The following is a 19,541-nucleotide window of genomic DNA, read 5'->3' as shown; positions in this document are numbered from 1 at the left end:
TTTAAGTCAATTAATTGTGTACCTTTAATTGCCATTAATAATGTACTAATTGCCATTAATAATNTTATATGCAAAATGATTTTGTACACACAATAAAAAGAAGTCTGGATGTTTAGAAATCGAATGAAAACCTAAATAAAATGACACGACGAAATACCATTCTGGAATCCTGGGAACAAAAATGATCTATGTAACAATATCAGTTTTTAATATTACTTAATGGATCCATATAGGTCTTATATTGACAATGTGAAAGATGTCATTCCAATATAGCCATGAATTAAGTGTACCGTTCCTCCTACACTATAGTAGGTCCATGGTTGATTTATACATCATATCGTATTTCTATTACAGGTCCCGGATGTGTACTAATACGTACTCGTCAGGACAGCAGTATTGGTAGCCAAGGTACACTCCACAACATCCATCATTACAGTAGAACGACTCAGTCTTGTACACCAGTCTGTGGTACTTGTAACTGTACTCGTTGGAAGAGGAATAGCAATCGGATGTCATGGCTACTCCTGAAAGATACCATATGTATAATGTCGTAGATTCAATAGCATGTAATTAATAAATAACTGTCAATCCTACAAATAATACATGTTCTACTTGGCCGTCGGTACCATAACTTACAGAGTAGATTTGTGTACACTAAATGTATATAATGTTTAAAAAAAACGGCATTGCAAATGAGAACGCTTCCAAACATGTGCATTTTCAAATCATTCCTTAAATAGAATATCAAAATTGATCTGTTTTGACAAATTATAGGATTTCTAACTATTGTAAAAATCTTTTTTTTTTGTCAGTTAGATACGGGATTCTATCACCTAACACTTGTATCGTTTACACAGTGACATATATAGAACGGTATATAAAGTACTACACTGAACAGCCGTATCCACAATATTGATGGTGTAGGGTGTCATAAGTATGTACGACAGACTGACAGTAATTAGTGGACGTAAAACCATAACCTTACNTTATTAATAACCAATATTTAATGCACTTGTTTTCAGCCTTTTAATAGTCCTGACAATTCAAAACCACTAAATTTTTATAGCTCTCAAACTACTATTAAAATCTTTCATTTAATACTAATTAANCACCATAACCTTACAACACACTGATAGTTATGTAGACGCAAAACCATAACCTTACAACACACTGATAGTTATGTAGACGTAAAACCATAACCTTACAACACACTGATAGTTATGTAGACATAAAACNAGTATGCTTGCAGTAGTGTATATAGTTTGTACTTAATTTTAAACACAAACTTCAAGAAAAAGAAACTTTAACACATATTTAGTACCAATCATTCAATAATAAATCCACAAATTTCCATTATCCTTTAACCCTGTTTTGATTTTGATTTTTAGCAGTATAATTGTAAAGTCCTAAAACCTCTATTGATCTATAGAAACGTATGTAGGTCTTAAATTAATTTAACGTAGGAATAGATCCCTTTATTTTACACCTGTTTATAAAATATCTTATAACTATTAATAAAGAATTGAATTCATTTTCATTCTTTTCCAAGGTATAGCCGAATAACACATTTTCAGGCTGTCTGGATAGATCTATTTCCAAATTATCTTTTAAAAGTTGTAAGATTGATGACCCAAGGGAATGTACGTGGCAATATTTCCATATGTGCAATGAATTAGTTTCTCTAAACGTAAAACGTAAGACTTAAAATTATATCCGTACAACACATTGATAGTAATGTTTACATAATAATCTGTCTCAAATAAAAAAAGGAAGATGCATGTTTAAAATAAATATGACACCCAAAAAACTAAATCTACTAAAAATTACATATCTCGGATAAGATCGTTCCCAGCATCATAAATTTGAAATGATAAATGATAAATGAATACATGCAATACATACACCATCGTAAAGGGAAAATATTCTTTAGAATGAGCAGTGGAAACAAACTTACCCCAGATAAGTTATTTTGAGCAGTTTCGTAATTTTCAATAAAATATGTGCATATTATATCTCCAATTTGCATAAGAGGCAGATACCTGTGTGTAGAAGTTTAAAGAAAATACGTCTGGTTTATTACAGGGTTGGTAGTCGGTAAGTGTACCGAGGCGTATCGCCGATCAAAAACAAACCACATACGGAATTGTGATATATATATATAAACTGACATTAAAGTAGTGGTCGAACAGCTGCTGTAAAGGAATACTTAAGGATGCTGCAGGACACACATGTAAACATGTATAAAAAGTCATGGGCGCACCTGTATAACGACACACGACTATACAGTAATCATGGCTTTATGTAACAATTTCACACATATGTGTCATATTTTAAACGACTACAGTTTAATTACAATAACGGGTACATACAAGCCTGATACGAGACCATCTATGACGTCATCTGTTGTCCATCAAGTAATAAACAATATGGTGGTCCAATCACCTGACATAAGATATAGAACTGTTAGTAAATCTTACCTGTAGTGGACAGGAGTACCAACAGCATACCCAGTGTCGCCATCTTGAATCGTAGATGCCCTTGCTTTTTTTCTTTCTTTTTTTTTAAACTTTTACATATAGCTCATTGTCAAAGCTGCCTACGGTTGAGCGGGTACTTGCAAAATCCCTGGCAGTTAGGTGTGCAGAAATGACAGGAGTATTTTATATAAATACGCCGACTGCTCTATCAAGTTACCCGGTGCAGCCAAAATATAGGGGTTATATACTGACTGAAAAGAGTTACTGTGATATTTTTTTCTGAATGAAACATTAAAGACTACAATTAACTTCAACACAACGAGCTACCTGTGTGTTTGTGCTGTGGTAACAACTGCAGGTAACACAAAAAGGCTACTACAAAATTGTCAGCATGTATGCAATGTTCATATCGATAAAATCATGTTTAATTCAACTGTATTTGGCTTTTGTATAAAGCGTAAACATGTAAATATATCTGGGACTCGAGTTTTTTTGGGTTTTTTTTAACTTTTGGTTCAACATTGTGCACATCTGATTTGAAACAGTTTTCAGTTCATTAGCAGTGTAAAACAGAATAATATGTACCACAGAGAAAAAAAATATCGAATGCATTTTCCTTCGTTAAATATGAACAAGCAAGTTCCAAAGAGATGATTAAGCATGGTATTTAGCAAGTTATAATGATATATGCAGTTAATAATTTTCAAAAAAAACCCACGCAAAACTTGTATTAAATATTTAATTTAGAGTTAGAAATTATGTCTGTAAATGTGGAGATATGGATATGTTGGCCAATTTACCAACTTAATTTCATATTTGAGTAGTTGAGATTTTTAATCAAAATATTAGATGCTTTTAAGACTTATCATTTTATTATAAACTAGCTTGAAGTCTTGCGATTCAAAAGCATGTACATGTAGTTTTACAAACAAATGAACAAAGAAATTAAGAAAGATGATGATTTACACGTTACACCAAGTAGAATCCAGCAAATACTTAGGCTTAACATTACAAAATAACCTACGATGGGACAAAACATATTAACAACATCACAGCCAATGCCAATAGGTCCCTGGGTTTTCTAAAACGCAACTAAAAAATAAACTCACCACATATAAAAGAGCACGCATACAAAGCACTAGTCAGACCAAAACTTGAATACTGCTTTTCCATTTGGGATCCACACAACACAAACCAAATTAAACAAATAGAAAAAAAAAAACACAACGAAGAGCAGCACCCTACGTAAACAACAGATACCACAACACCAGCTCAGTATAGATTTATTGTGGGGCATTATTGGAACTGATGAAACAAATCGATCAGGAACGTTTTAACAACAGAAATAACGTCAAAAAATATATAATTTGCTCTTCGTTTATGCCGTTCCCCTCTGAACTATACGGTAGCGATACCATGAATTGATAAGCATATCAGATGTTCCTAATGATGAAACGGACCATTCAAGATCACCCGTATCTGCAGCAGGAGGTCGGCATGTTCTTGTTAAATAAATAAGCGAAATCTTAAATTTGATGTCTGCGTGATGAAATGTTCAGAAGCATTGTTCATTTTCCTCTGATTTACCAATACAGTACAAATTCAGTTTTAAAAGATACATCCAGTTGTAGGCTACGGTCACTGTTTAAAACTCTTGGAAGAAATTTACAACTTTTATTCTGCACAGCCAATACCAAACATTATTAATGCCTTAATGCCTTTTCTTTGATAAAATAATACCGAGTTTTATAATCGAAATTACAAAAAAATGTATAACACGTAGTGTCGGAACATTATTTATTATATAATATAAGGCTTCTGCAGTGCAATAAAGGGGTGCAATAAAATTGATATTGAACGTGTGCAATAAAGATGCAAATGAGCGCGCGACACCGTGGGAACTAGGTCGTATTCCTACGCACTACTACTACTACTACTACTATAGTATAGTACATTTTGGTTTACGGGGATCAGCGGAGCATCGCGATATGTGCTGGGGGGACGTTACACTACAAAACCACACTGACGGACATGAATATCTAGAGTTTACAGAAAGACAAACAAAAACCAGGACAGGGGAGAACACCCGTGATGTACGCAAAGTAAAACCAAAATTGTGGGCAAACACTGAAAATCCCGAAAGGTGTCCTGTTCATGTTTACAAATGCTATGCAGATATGAGACCTACGACTTACTGTAAAGGATCAGATCCATTTTATATAGCTACTACAACAAAAAGCTCACCTGGAAGTCATGAGACTTGGTTCAAGCGCCAACCCGTTGGTATCAACAAGCTAAAATCCATGATGCAACGTGCCATAAAGGGAGCAGGAATCCAAACTGACAAACACTTGTCAAATCACAGTGCGAGGAAATATCTTGTCCAGAAATTGAACGATAATAACATCCCCGCTAACCATATAATGCAAATTTCTGGTCACCGAAACATTTCTTCTATTAATAATTATTCACACATCAACACGAATCAACACAAAGAAATCTCCAAAATACTGCACGGAAATCCAACAGCACCTGAGACCGGATGCAACACAACATCACTGACACAACAATCAATGGCGTGTAACCAGTCAACTTCCTCTGTTGTCAGGGTCCAGGGCGGTTTCCAAAGTATCTTTTCAGGTGCTGTCACAGGAGGAAACATACAAGTTCATGTTTACCAAGGACCTCCTCTGAAAAAACGCGCCCGTGTTATAGAAAGTGACAGTGATTCTCAGTAGGCCTAATATCCAACACATGTGTTTTCGGTTTCCGACGACCTTCACAGTGCGCGCGCTCTTACACTGTTCATGACGTCACCGATGAAAAAAAACAGTTTTTTTCCGAAGCGAAAAAAAAGAAGTCATATTTTGTAAACTTTTATTATTTCAATTGTTATCACAATTAAAATGATCGTTAAAAGTAAAACTGTTGGCCATTTATTATTCTGATAAAATTCTGCGGACTACTTTTGTTAGCGGAACATGCTCTCAAATTAGTATATGTGATGCGTCCTTTCTCGTCGTCATTGCATATAGAGACGTTAGTATTGAAACCACTTATGTAGGTAGGTTTCTCGAATTATATAATAAATAGAATCTAACACTCGTGTTCATGTTATATTGAATTTATTGAACTCGTATATTAATTTCATATGAAATTAATATACTCGTTCAATAAATTCAATATAACATGAACACTCGTGCTAGATCCTCTATATATGTGACTTTAAAGCAGACCACTCTATGCTGATGACCGGTGTCCAGTCAGCCTATTTCCCCGCGACAGCTGTATTAGGATGTAGAAGCATATAAATGTTTGATGATACTCGAATTGATCTGCTGCCAAAATAGCATCATTCTGGACTGCAGTGTTAGTGTCAAAGTTCAGGATGACCACTTTCGGCCATATCGGATTTTTTTAAATTCGGCTCATAATACATTGGACAGGTTCTCGGTCCTCCAAGCATTTGTAAAATTTTCATGAAATACAAATCAGTTCTGAAGATTTATCACACGTAAACCACTAATGGTTCAAATTAATAATGGTGAAAATTTCTTATCGGAGTCGCCGTAAACAACTTATGAGGCGGTAATTGAAATCCAAGTATTCCTGTAATAGTTTTCGCACGGAAAGCTTTGTTCGATTGATGACAAATGTATCAATAACAAGTTTCAGGTCCCATATTCATGTAACCGTTCTCATGCTCAAACTGACGTTCTTAGAACTCTCTTAAATCATGTGACAAAAAAAAATCAACATTTTAAGTGGTGTAAGGCTTGTACGGTAATGACAAAATACTGTTTAATAAATTATAGCTGGAACAAAATATTAGGCTTAATCACATAATCTGATGGAACATGAGAACGGTTTGATTGTCTTTTTTATATGAAGAACAAGTCCCTCTCTGAAGGACATGCATCTTAACGTTAATTGATAGCGATCTATTTTTAGATTGATAATGATAATCTGTCCACGTGACCGTCAGAGTAATGCATATGATTAAAGTATGTTAAGTTTGCTAAAACCAAAACCTTTCGAGATTTATTGTCGAGGGAAGATAAATGCATAATTTCTATGCATGCATATTACCCTTGCTAGAAGAAACTCGACACGCTATATTTATTTTGATGAGTTGTAATAATATGTTTTTATATGGTTTTATTAGAAATCAAATTTACCTGTCTTCTTGATAGAACATAAACAACAAAACACAATATTAAAAATATATCTGATATTTTACTTGAAATATCGTAAATTTGATTTGCAATCGTAGGTATGTTTTGAACACAAACAATATACATATATAAACGATTCTGTTTCAGGATAACGTATTAGATAACATATACATAATAGATTATATTTAGTATAACCGACATCCTCTGAGATTCACATGAGAACACGTTGTATTATTGATTTACAGTTAGACTATATGAGGGCCCGCCTGTGAAGGTCAAAGGTCAACGAAACCACGGTAATGTAGAAACATAATGACGATATTTAAGTATTGCCTGTAGTTCTAGCTTTCCTTAAGGCGTCACTATTGCATTTCCTTTATATTCCATAGAGAATTCGAAAGGAATTGAGTAGTAGGTGAGTTAAATATTCTCCACGAAGAGTTGGCTGTCATCACAAAAAGTCAGCTGATTTATTTAGCACTGGAATAATTCGGAATACATTTCATTAATATCGTTGACACGAAAATGATTTCTATAAAATGGATAATGAAAACATGTTACTACACCTAAGTTGAGGCGAAAGTCTCGACAAAAACATAATAGATATTGCGGCAGTCAATATAAAATACTAAATATTTAAAAGAAAATAGAAAGAGACATTTCGGATCATCTCCTTAATGATTAAAGAAAATTAGCCTTAAAATAAATTCATGTTAAAAAATATCTTTTAAAGAAATTTTTGAAAGAAATCATTCAAAAACAGAAATATTGGACGACGTTATGTTAATAATTTGAGGCAGTGGATTACACAAGGCTAAAACGATTGAAGATCAGAAATCGGGTACAACATCAGCATCTCCCCTCCCGCTCATTCCATTCACATCTGTAAACGACCGACGGACTATACCATTTGATCTCGAGGTAACAGCAAGTACATCGCGAGACATGTGTGGAATGTAACACAACAAAAAGTGTGTTTCCTTTCAGAAAATGTATGAATATGTCAAATATTATTTGCAAATGATCTCGCACCAAAACAATGTGTACTGGTCAAGTCAGATTATTTGAGGACAGGAAATGGCGGAAAACTAAAAATACACATTAGATATACGCGTTACACCTGACTAAAATATTTCCGAAAAAAAATATTCGACGTTATATTTTGGTAAAAATCATCATAGTACTGACGAACTGATGAATTTTGATAAAAAAAATCATTATACTGAGATTCAAAATTAAATATAATGTAGTGAATGTACTTATTAAAAGGTCTTGAAATAGCCCGTGAAGTGTGCAAATGTATGAAGAGGACTGCAATGCATTACAGGGAAAAAACTAATGAACGTTTTGTCAACCACGCCCTCTGGTGCTTCACAACATTGTTATCATAACATATAGTAGTTCCTGTATCTAAACACATTAAATGGAATGTGGATAGCAGCATGTGAGATACGAATGAGCATGCTCGAAACACTGATTCGGTGCAATTACGAAAGCTAGTTTCTACGACACACATAAGATGTGCAAATATGACAGTGTGCATTTTACCCGACTGATGCTTCAAATTTTAGCATAAGATATGTAAAACATGGCACCCCTAGGGACAACTTGGTCGAGTGTCGTTAATGACATCGTAGGCATAAACTGAAGCTATAACCCTGACATTGTGCATATTATCTTTTCTTATCAAGGATGCGAGCCCTTCTGTTTTACCTTCGTCCTTGCTAATACCAAACACATACCGGAAGTCTTTTAATAAGAATGTTTAAATCAGGTCTCAGTAAATCCCATTATTCGTGAGCCTTAGTAACAGGCTCAAATATTACCCTCAATAATATTTTACATCACTCCCAGTCTGGTCTATTGTCTGACACTCCGTTTACCCTATATGACGTAGACTGGATTACTTGTATTACAATTTAGTACCAGTTTGCACCGCTAGGGGTTTCCTCAAGTGATACCTTTGCATTTCGGAGTGACGTAAACATGCAGGTAATCCTCGCTGTAGCTAGTGCTTTAATTAAAGTAGTAGTCATCTGTTTCTGGTTCGCCCACGCGCCTTGTACTCCGCCCAATACCTCGGTACACGAAGCCCTCACCACCCCCATATTCGCCCTCGTCTTTCTCCTTCACAGTCGCTCGGTGGGATTGCCGAAAATCGGTATCGCGAACAACAGTTGCACGCTGGGAACGGCGTGCACGAGCTGAGCCGTAACCATAGTCATCTTCCCTCACTAGTGTACGGCGCTGTACCGTTGGGCTTTGATCAATTTCAATGATCCTGGCCCTAGCGGGTTCCTCATACGTTCTGAATGCAGATTGACGAAGGCTACGTGCGTAGATATTTTCGGGCATCTGGACAGTTTCGACCATCCGAGCAGGCTCAGGTTCCACCTGGATCCGCCGTAATCTAGGTCGCTCCTGGTCTACGTACACCAGCTGCGGCTCCGGCGGAGGCTGGGGATGATCTACATAGACGATTTCTCTTTGTTGTGGAGGGGGTGCGGGGGGGTCGACATACACGATTTGGGGAGGGGGTGGTGAAGGTGGTGGTGGTTGGGGATTCATCATAACGATAGGAGCGGGAGGAGTTCTGGGCCGTTGTGGCGCTGGGGGATCAATCATGACTACGGGGGCGGGGGGAGTCGGTATTCTCGGTAACTTTGGCGCTTGGACGTGGATAATCGGGGTAGGAGCCCTTGGGATTTCTGGCAATTCTGGTGGTTCGACATATACAACTGGCGCTGGAGGTGTCGGAATCCGAGGAAGCTTTGGTGCATCAACATGTATAACTGGAGCTGGTGGCGTTTTTGGTCTGGGAATTGGAGGCAGGGAAAGCTTAACAATTGGAGGTGGTGGAGTTTCTGGTCTTGGTAGTGGCGGTACCTCCACGTAAAGAGTCTGGCGTGGCTGTGGAGGAGGCTGTGGCACTTCCATAAACACTATCTTTGGAGGAAGTGGGGGAGGAGGAGGTCTTATCACTGGGACAATTTGAATAGCCCGGGGAGGGGGAGGCGGCTGAAGTATTACTTCCTGTCGCATTGGTGGCGGCATAAACATAGGCGGTGGTAGCATCAACATTTGTTTTTGTGGCGCCTCCATCGTCTGCTGTGGTTCCATCATCGGTTCAATGGCCGGTAGTGGCTCCATTCTTGGCGGCATCGGTTCCATTTCCTGTTCAGGCACTTCAACAATGACCTCCTCCTTAATCACTGAAACAGATATTACCATGTGTGATAAAACAAAATTAACATAGCAAGGCAAGCATTTGATGTACAACAACACGTTGGGTTAGGAAGGGATATGGTAACATATGGAGCGATATGTATCTAAGAATTGTCAAAGACATTCACTCTGTTAATGTTATCAGTAGGCGGATCGGAAAAAGAAATGAATGACATAATGACCAAGTGCCAATGCTCATGTTCTGATTATCAACCAATATTACTACTCTGGTTTCTGAGAGAAAATTTCATATTAGATATTATCTTCCTGACTAATTAAGCACATTTATTACCGACTCCGAAACTGATAATGGTCTAATAATAGGCAAAAAAAGATGACGTTTCCCGGAATATTTAATTAATGCCATGAAACTCCTGACATCTCAGAAATTTAAATCAATAAATACCTTGTTTGGTCTCTTTTGCATTAATTAGGGAATTATCTATATGAATACGACCGCACTATATGCAAGCGGTCACGCATGGGAGTATGTACCTTGTCGTCGCCAGCAGGTGATATAAACGAGAAGAACGATGACAACAATGGCTCCAATCAGGCAGAGGATGCCAACTAAAATGGCGGCAATTCCGGCGGGCGAGCTATGGATGACAAATAGCAAAATATGCTAGGCGTGCAATCACTAAATTAAACAAGAGGCCCGGCCTGTATTGCTCACCTTAATATGTTTAAAATAATTGGTATGAAGGAGCTGCTGTTAGTACATATGAAATTTCAGAAAGATCCATCCAGTACTTGAGATATAGCGAGAACAAACTTCAAACAGAGCCCCTGCCCTATGCAACCTAGTGGGATCATACCCACCAATTATACAAAATTGAGTCCCCTTGACCCAAGGATGCTCCAGACTAAATAAGGATAAAATCCCCTAATCCCGATGGTCGAAGAAGGATTTTAAAGGTTTTACCTCTATTTCTCGAATTGGGCCCCGCACTTCTGCCCCCTGGGAGACCACATCCACTGCTTATACAAAATAGAGTCTCCTTGGCCCATTGATGCTCCAGACTAAATTAGGATAAAATCCCTTAATCTCTATGGTAGAAGGATTTTAAAGGTTTTGCCTCTATTTCTCATATTGGGCCCCGCCTCTCTGTCTCCAGGGGGTCAGACACACCGTTTATACAAAATTGTTTCCCCTTCACCCAAGGGTGCTTCATACCAATTTGGACAAAAGCCTGTCATTCCTACCGAAGAAGGATTTCGAAGAATTTACTATGTTTCCCCTATTGGGCCCCTCCCTTCTGCCGCCAGGGGGGTCACACTCGCTGATTATACGAAATTGAGTCCCTTTTGCCTAAGGATGCTCCAGACTAAATTAGGATAATATCCCTTACTCCCTATGGTAGAAGAAGGATTATAAAGGTTTTACCTATATTTCCCCTATTGGGCCCCGTCCCTCAAGTCCCAGGGGGCCACACCCACCGTTTAAATAAAATTGGTTCCCCTTTACCCAAGGATGTTCCACACCAAATATGGACCAAATCCTTTCATTCCTACAGAAGAAGAAGGATTTTAAAGAATAATTTGCTATGTTTCCCCTATTGCGCCCCGCCTCTCAGGCCCCTGGGGGCCAGACCCCCGGTTTATACAAAATTGGTTCCCCTTCACCCAAGGATGCTTCAGAACAAATATGGAACAAATCCTTTCATTCCTACAGAAGAAGAAGGATTTTAAAGAATTTGCTATATTTCCCCTATTTGGTCACGCCCCTAAGCCCCCAGGGGGGCCAGACCCACCGTCTATATACAATTGGTTTCCCTTCTCCCAAGAATACTTCAGAACAAATATGGAACAAATCCTTTCATTCCTACAGAAGTAGATTGATTTTAAAGAATTTGCTATATTTCCCCTATTGGGCCCCGCCCCTCAGCTCCCAGGGGGCCAGACCCACCATTTATACAAAATTTGTTCCCCTTCCCACAAGGATGCTTCTGACCAAATTTGGTCAAAATCAGCTAAGTCGTTCATGACTAGTAGCGTTTTAAAGGAAAAATTGACGGACGAACGGACGACGGACGCTGCGGTAGACCAGGTGAGCTAATAAATGGTAGGTGAATTAAAAACTATATGTTAGAACATTTGCTTTTTTTGTTTGTTTGTTTCGGGTTTAACCTACTCGCGACAATCTCTGTATGGGTTATACCCCAAGATTTTAAATAGGCCGCACATATCTCATACATGTCATCTGTCAATCTCAAAGTGAATAAGTTTGATAAATACATGTACTTACAAACTGTTACAGCAGTACTCGTTGGGGGAATCCCCGCAGCAGATATACTCGCCATAGCAGACTCTGGGAGCGGTTGTCGATATTGGAACATTTGCGGAGGTATAGGTCAGGTACGTCACAGTCCCACACTCGACGTCGGCTTGCACCCCAACTGGAACAGACAGACGATGCATAGATGTACTTACAACGTATCAAAAGTTACAAATTTCCTACATTCCAGTCAATACTTTGGCAGAATGATTTTTCATGTTTGCATTTTAGGCTTTCCAAAATGTAGGTACATATGCAGGTTGATATTTTTATTTTTTGACAAGGAATACATATATAGGGAGAAAAATTACGCTTCAAACTGTATTTCCCATCTCATTCACAGTTTGATACTGATGGTGTCAACTTTGCAAAAGTATGCTATTCTGCTCACTTTTTGACCTTCATTCCAACTACAAGACAAAACCTCTATTTTCTCTACAGAAGCTTTCGCCATCGGTTTTGACCTCAACCCTAACGGGGGTATTAACCAGACACTCATTTCCTCCGACTCTCTATATATGTCCTACAGTTACCAACCGACTCTCTGTATCTGTCCTACAGTAACCAACCGACTCTCTTTATGTGTCCTACAGTCACGAGCCGACTCTGTATATCTGTCCTACAGTTACGAGCCGACTCTGTATATCTGTCCTACAGTTACGAGCCGACTCTCCATATCTGTTCTATAGTTATGAGCCGACTCTCCATATCTGTCCTACAGATACGAGCCGACTCTCTATATCTGTCCTTCAGTTACCAACCGACTCTCTTTATGTGTCCTACAGTCACGAGCCAACACTGTATATCTGTCCTACAGTCACGAGCCGACTCTGTATATCTGTCTCACAGTTACGAGCCGACTCTGTATATCTGTCCTACAGTTTCGAGCCGACTCTGTATATCTGTCCTACAGTTACGAGCCGACTCTCTATATCGGTCCTACAGTTCCGAGCCGACTCTCTATATCGGTCCTACAGTTACGAGCCGACTCTCTATATCGGTCCTACAGTCACGAGCCGACTCTCTATATCTGTCCTACAGTCACGAGCCGACTCTCTATATCTGTCCTCCAGTTACGAGCCGACTCTGTATATCTGTCCTACAGTTACGAGACGACTCTCTATATCGGTCCTACAGTTACGAGCCGACTCTGTATATCGGTCCTACAGTCACGAGCCGACTCTGTATATATGTCCTACAGTTACGAGCCGACTCTCTATATCGGTCCTACAGTTACGAGCAGACTCTCTATATCGGTCCTACAGTTACGAGCCGACTCTGTATATCTGTCCTACAGTCACGAGCCGACTCTCTATATATGTCCTACAGTTACGAACCGACTCTGTATATCTGTCCTACAGTTACGAGCCGACTCAGTATATCTGTCCTACAGTTACGAGCCGACTCTGTATATCGGTCCTACAGTCACGAGCCGACTCTGTATATATGTCCTACAGTTACGAGCCGACTCTCTATATCGGTCCTACAGTCACGAGCCGACTCTGTTTATCTGTCCTACAGTTACGAGCCGACTCTCTATATCGGTCCTACAGTTACGAGCAGACTCTCTATATCGGTCCTACAGTTACGAGCCGACTCTGTATATCGGTCCTACAGTCACGAGCCGACTCTGTATATCTGTCTCACAGTTACGAGCCGACTCTGTATATCTGTCCTACAGTTCCGAGCCGACTCTCCATATCTGTCCTACAGTTACGAGCCGACTCTCTATATCTGTCCTCCAGTTACGAGCCGACTCTGTATATCTGTCCTACAGTCACGAGCCGACTCTGTATATCTGTCTCACAGTTACGAGCCGACTCTGTATATCTGTCCTACAGTCACGAGCCGACTCTGTATATCTGTCCTACAGTCACGAGCCGACTCTCTATATATGTCCTACAGTTACGAACCGACTCTGTATATCTGTCCTACAGTTACGAGCCGAGTCTCTATATCGGTCCTACAGTTACGAGCCGACTCTGTATATCGGTCCTACAGTCACGAGCCGACTCTGTATATATGTCCTACAGTTACGAGCCGACTCTCTATATCGGTCCTACAGTCACGAGCCGACTCTGTTTATCTGTCCTACAGTTACGAGCCGACTCTCTATATCGGTCCTACAGTTACGAGCCGACTCTCTATATCGGTCCTACAGTCACGAGCCGACTCTCTATATCGGTCCTACAGTCACGAGCCGACTCTCTATATCTGTCCTACAGTTACGAACCGACTCTGTATATCTGTCCTACAGTTACGAGCAGACTCTCTATATCGGTCCTACAGTTACGAGCCGACTCTCTATATCTGTCCTACAGTTACGAGCCGACTCTCCATATCTGTCCTACAGTTACGAGCCGACTCTCTATATCTGTTCTACAGTTACGAGCCGACTCTCCATAGCTGTTCTATAGTTACGAGCCGTCTCTGTATATCTGTTCTATAGTTATGAGCCGACTCTCCACATCTGTCCTACAGTCACGAGATCCTAGAAACACACTGAAATAAAGTTTTACAACTTTTATTAATCACTCTTGTTGGCCCAGATGTTAGCGCGCGGGTGGTTATTATGGGGGAGGAAATCGGAGTACCCGGAGAAAACCCACGTGGTAGGGCAAGTGGCCCTATGCCTTTGCACGTCCAATCAGGGAGTCGAACCCCGGCCGCCGTGGTGAAAAGCAGGGGCGCCATCCACTATGCCACCCGATCATCTTTGCCTTTGTTTAGAGATAACTTTGAAGAATGAACGGTGGAAAGGGAAAAAACTAAAGCGTATGACAAGCTTAATCACGTATTCCTGGTAGTGAGATAAAAATATCTACCATTCGTTTCCATGTCATATTATATCGTCATATATCTCAGGAGATAAAATGAACATTAATCTCGACACGGAGCAGATTCTCACTCACATGACAAGCTTTTTAGTAGAGACTATATAGCCATAGATCTAAAATTCTGTCGGAATTATGCTTGAAATCGCATCAGTGATATAACTATTCGTTTGTGGGAGAATATTGTGATGCCCGATTATTATAATTAACTAAAATGTGAATTTTGACACGCTAAAAATAGCACACACGCCAATTTACAGCGTGTGTAACATAGCATGTAGGTGAGCCCAGAAAGTTGTAGATGTACGGCCAAAAAGGGAGGCGGGGCATCCGTGTCTTACACTCATTTCTATAGTTTTGAAATTGCAAGGTCTCTTTGTTTCCGGGACCTGACAACAGGATTCAACAGTTTCGAGCACTTCGGTCATATGCCCAGAGAACTTCGTGGACCTTGGCCATAATAATGATGATATGTCGTCATTATTATTTCTAAATCAGCTTACAAGATAGTGAAATTAGACCTAACGATGTTAGGTTTTGTATAATTTTATTTTTTCAAATGCTGAAGTGGTGGGTCCGACGTAAACCGTAAAAATCAGTAGATATTACACAGCGAGTAAACGATACGTATAGATTATAATGGGTTATGGTATGTATTTAGGATTTGTGTCGTTGAGTCTCTTAAAATCGTAAAAATAATCCACCCAGCGTCGCTCCAGCTTAATTTGCTTATGGATAGTATAAAATAGGTGGATAATTAGGGTACTTGTCAACAAGGGAAATAGAAAACACTGGCTGAAAAGAAGGAAAACTATGGTATGTGTTAACCCATGCATGACAAGTAACATCGAGGCCATGACTTTTCATTCTTTACCGCAGAAGGCGGTAGGCGTGGCTGTGTAAGTGAACATGTCTGCCTGGTTTAGGGTGGAGTATACACATGTGTAATACCGTGTAATCGTCTGACGGTTATATGTCGTACTATCAATTGTTGTATGCCACTTTTTCGTTCATTCATTCATTCTTTAATTCCCTTTGAAAGAGAAACAAATAAATGCAATAAATACGGATAGGAAAAAAAATGATATTTAGCACTTGTTTTGGTTAAAGATTCATCGCGTACGTACGCGATCGCCTTACGATGTACGTTTCCCATCCTGTCGTCTGTTGATAGGTAATTATGTGACGCATCCGAAACAGTTTGTCGTCCTCTATATCCGGGTGTTAACGTCCAAATAAAAGTTGTACGAATTCTTCTTCTGTTATATTGTCCATAGTCAGGAAGGATTCTATGCCACATCAGAGACGTATATATTACACATATACCTCTCTGGCCACACATATCTAGTACTTCCGTCGTGAAAATGTCTGTTGTGGAATGGGTGACGTCACACTGAGTTACGTAATGGTGAATGTATTACAATTTTGTTGTTCGGTTTGCGGGGCGTAAGTAATCAATTTTGACACAAATTGGACACATGCTACAAAGTTTGCCGTAGTTTCTGGTAGGGGGCATAAATATGTGGATACGGTCAAACTGCCAGGTCGTTATTCATTCTTTCACGCTACAGTCTAGTTTCTACCCTTCTGATGGCGTGATTTATACACAATGCCCATGCTTGTTTGGAGGGAAAGTAGGTTCGAGTAGTCACATAATGTGAGAGCACGGACTTAGATAGCATCTAATCTAATTCCGTGGTGAGAGTAAAGTCCATTAGGTCGTACGTTTTCAGTATTTCATAACCGTCCGGTATGCAACCTTTTTGACGAGGAGTATCCTTATAAAGATAGGAATATAAACGTACCAAAAATACTTTCTTGGCAAGAGTTTCATTTGGGAGTTTAATATATTAGTCAGTGATGGAACTGTAGCTACGAAATAGACCAATCATGCTCTCCGCTATGTCCGAGCGAGTTCAAATATGTTGACTTTCTGGTTCAATATGTCACATTAGAAATCAGTATAAAGATGACCTACTCATGAATGAAATCAAAATCTAATTAAATGAAATTTGTGTTTCCACCCTGCCATACCCAATAATTAACGTGAGCACTAATACTCTCACTGCTGGATCTACGAATTGTCATGTTCAGTGTACGCAACCATCATGGCATTTGTCTGGTTCAAAAACAAAAGGAACAGGAAAGTCTATATCAAAACGCATACCGTGCATGTTTCCTGTACAGGTTAGCGACGTGTGACGTCAGATATTATTCTAATGACATAATTATCAATTGTTACGTTGTCATTGTTCTCGTATAATCTTTAGCATTGTTTAGAATTCATTGTTAGGGTAAAATATGCGGTGATAATTTGTCCACTTGTCACATTTACTATAAACCGATCGACCTCTTTTAATCCGACCGAAATCAGAGTCTATACAATCTACCGTATATCGTATAGAGGACTTGAGTTAAGGCGTTTGTTCGAAAAAAATACTATGTTCACTAATGATAGGGTTAAGCTTACCAGACTCGGTCAGCAGACCGTTCACATTGCTGGGCACAACAACGAAAGCTTCAACGTAATTCGTAATTACAACACCTATTGGACAGGACAATACTCCGTGTGGTAGTGCTACGGTTTTCCATTGAAAGTCGGGGTGTGGTATGTCAAACGTGTAGGGGTGTCGACTGTCGTATTGAGCTATAGGGCCCAGATTAGCCACAAACAGCTCTAATTACACAATCGGTCGGGGAAGGTCTTTGCCGAGTAAATCCTTTCTCGGTGTGTCTCTCGCTTTACGACTCACTAAACTGTTGTTGGGTAGTAGGATTCTGTCGTACACATGTACATAATCCAGTGTTTAGTTCATGTTTTTCTTACTATTTATAAAATACGTTTTAAATAGTTTTAACAACGGGTTGTGTTTGGTGGTATGGAACCCTGGGTTGGTATAGAACATATGGTGTTATAAGTGTGTGGAATGGGGGATTGGGTGTTGATATGAAGATAACGGGGTGATCCCCGGGATGACGTGGAGAAGTGGCGGGGGACATGGATCGGAGCGGGAAGTTAGGGGCTGTGGGGTGGGTTGGTAGGAAAAAGGAAGGGGACTTGGTGAGCGGTGGAAAGGGGGATGGGGACGAAGGGCTGTGATGGTGGGTTGGAGGGAAGAATGTGGAGGAGACTGGGTGGGCGGTGGAAAGGGGGATGGGGAAAGGGCTGTGGTGGTGGGTTGGAGGGAAGAATATGGAGGAGACTGGGTGGGCGGTGGAAAGGGGAGGGGGACGAAGGGCTGTGCTGGTGGGTTGGAAAGGAAGAATGTGGAGGAGACTGGGTGGCCAGTGGAAAGAGAGAGGAGGGTGGTCAGGAGTAAGGGAAGGGTAATATCATTTTTCGGATTGTTCGCCAATAAACAGATCGTTTGAAGTACAGTTACACAGAACACAAATCACATAGTTGGAAGATAACAAAATGATTTACAATAAATGGGTAAAAATAGGGTTTGGATTGGAATGTTGTCCCCAGTTAGGAGATAAGTTCGAAAACCTGTAACAGATGTTTTTTCCACAGATCAAGTCTCAATGTTAATAAAAGGTCTCTTTAGTGACAGTAGGCGGTTAAGCGTTAAGGAATGTCACACCATCATACACGTTGCCATATTAACAATGCATCTGTGCTAACACAGTGTAATATAATGTTATAGTCAACTAGGTCACACAGAACGGGTATCTACCCGGGTACTGTTTGATGGAATACACGTATATATATAGAACGTACAATATCAGTATATAAATAGTTGGAGACGTTGCAATAGTCAAATGGAGTATCAAACCACTACCGTATAGTTGAGGTATATTTATACGGACGGTTACAGTGACACGGCTGTATCGTCTGAGATTAGGTATATATCATCCTTAAGGATCAAGTGACAGACATTTTTAATGACGAGCCGCGGCCGTAAACGACACACGAATTAACACATCTCAGAAAACATAAACCGTCCTTAAAATTCTGGTATAAGGTGTGAGTATGTATTTGCACAGTCATTTTTGATATACAAACGACAATCTTCATAACCACAGCAAAACACTTAAGAAGTAAAAGATTTGTTTACGTTTTAACCATCAGTGGTTTAACGTTATATGACTTGCATACGTATTTAGATATAATTAATTAGTCTTACCTGCAGCGAGTACGAGAATAAGGGCGAGGGTAGCCCCTCCCCTGTCCGGCATAGTGGTCATGTGTTTCCGGAAGACCAGCGTATCCTCACGTCCACCCGATCAGCTTAGCTTATCACACCCTCCTCCAGTGTAGGGACGTCACGCCTCACGTCACAAATGTTAGAACAGGTTTGCCGGCCTAACCCACTCACGTCACGCTCGAGTGCCCTGGGGTGTACACCCTGGCCTACCGACCATATATATTCTTTTGTATGTATCTCAATTGTGTTGTAACTGAACTTTAATTACCCCGGTTACAATTTCCCCTCATTGTTCTGATGTTATGTTTACGTTTAATTTCTAAACTGAATAATCGTCTATATCACAGATCTACAATTCAGTGAAGAACGAAGACACAAAATATGTATAGACGAAGAAAATA

At 39.7% G+C, this 19,541-nt stretch overlaps 2 protein-coding genes across 2 annotated transcripts in view; both read right to left on the bottom strand.

The window, feature by feature from the left end:
• Window positions 1-2,550, bottom strand: part of LOC110461266 — a 15,470-nt gene extending 12,920 nt beyond the window's left edge. Inside the window, exon 1 of the mRNA XM_021514681.1 lies at window positions 2,478-2,550. Coding sequence (XP_021370356.1) covers window positions 2,478-2,520 — 43 coding nt within the window. The 5' untranslated portion in view covers window positions 2,521-2,550. The remainder of the gene's footprint in view (window positions 1-2,477) is intronic.
• Window positions 2,551-6,886: 4,336 nt separating this feature from the next.
• LOC110461269 (leucine-rich repeat extensin-like protein 1) lies at window positions 6,887-19,297 on the bottom strand. Its single transcript, XM_021514684.1, has 4 exons — window positions 19,120-19,297; window positions 12,126-12,276; window positions 10,373-10,476; window positions 6,887-9,864 (listed from the first exon to the last, which is right to left on the bottom strand). The coding sequence occupies exons 1-4, from the start codon at window positions 19,178-19,180 to the stop codon at window positions 8,669-8,671; spliced, it is 1,512 nt and encodes a 503-aa protein (XP_021370359.1). The 5' UTR covers window positions 19,181-19,297; the 3' UTR covers window positions 6,887-8,668.
• Between the last annotated feature and the right edge of the window lie 244 nt (window positions 19,298-19,541).

The sequence above is a fragment of the Mizuhopecten yessoensis genome, unplaced genomic scaffold (assembly GCF_002113885.1).
Source record: "Mizuhopecten yessoensis strain PY_sf001 unplaced genomic scaffold, ASM211388v2 scaffold10593, whole genome shotgun sequence".
In the NCBI taxonomy this organism is placed as follows: Eukaryota; Metazoa; Mollusca; class Bivalvia; order Pectinida; family Pectinidae; genus Mizuhopecten; species Mizuhopecten yessoensis.
The sequence above is the reverse complement of the archived record's forward strand: the minus strand, read 5'-3'. Positions and strand labels throughout refer to the sequence as shown.

What these genes read in the sequence shown, in the direction of transcription:
- LOC110461269 (XM_021514684.1), bottom strand. Translation starts at nt 19,180, where the DNA reads ATGACCACTATGCCGGACAGGGGAGGGGCTACCCTCGCCCTTATTCTC. An exon ending in TATTCTCGTACTCGCTGCAG is followed by an intron (nt 12,277 to 19,119) that starts GTAAGACTAATT and finishes TGTCTGTTCCAG; the next exon opens with TTGGGGTGCAAGCCGACGTC. An exon ending in GAGTACTGCTGTAACAGTTT is followed by an intron (nt 10,477 to 12,125) that starts GTAAGTACATGT and finishes TGTCATCCATAG; the next exon opens with CTCGCCCGCCGGAATTGCCG.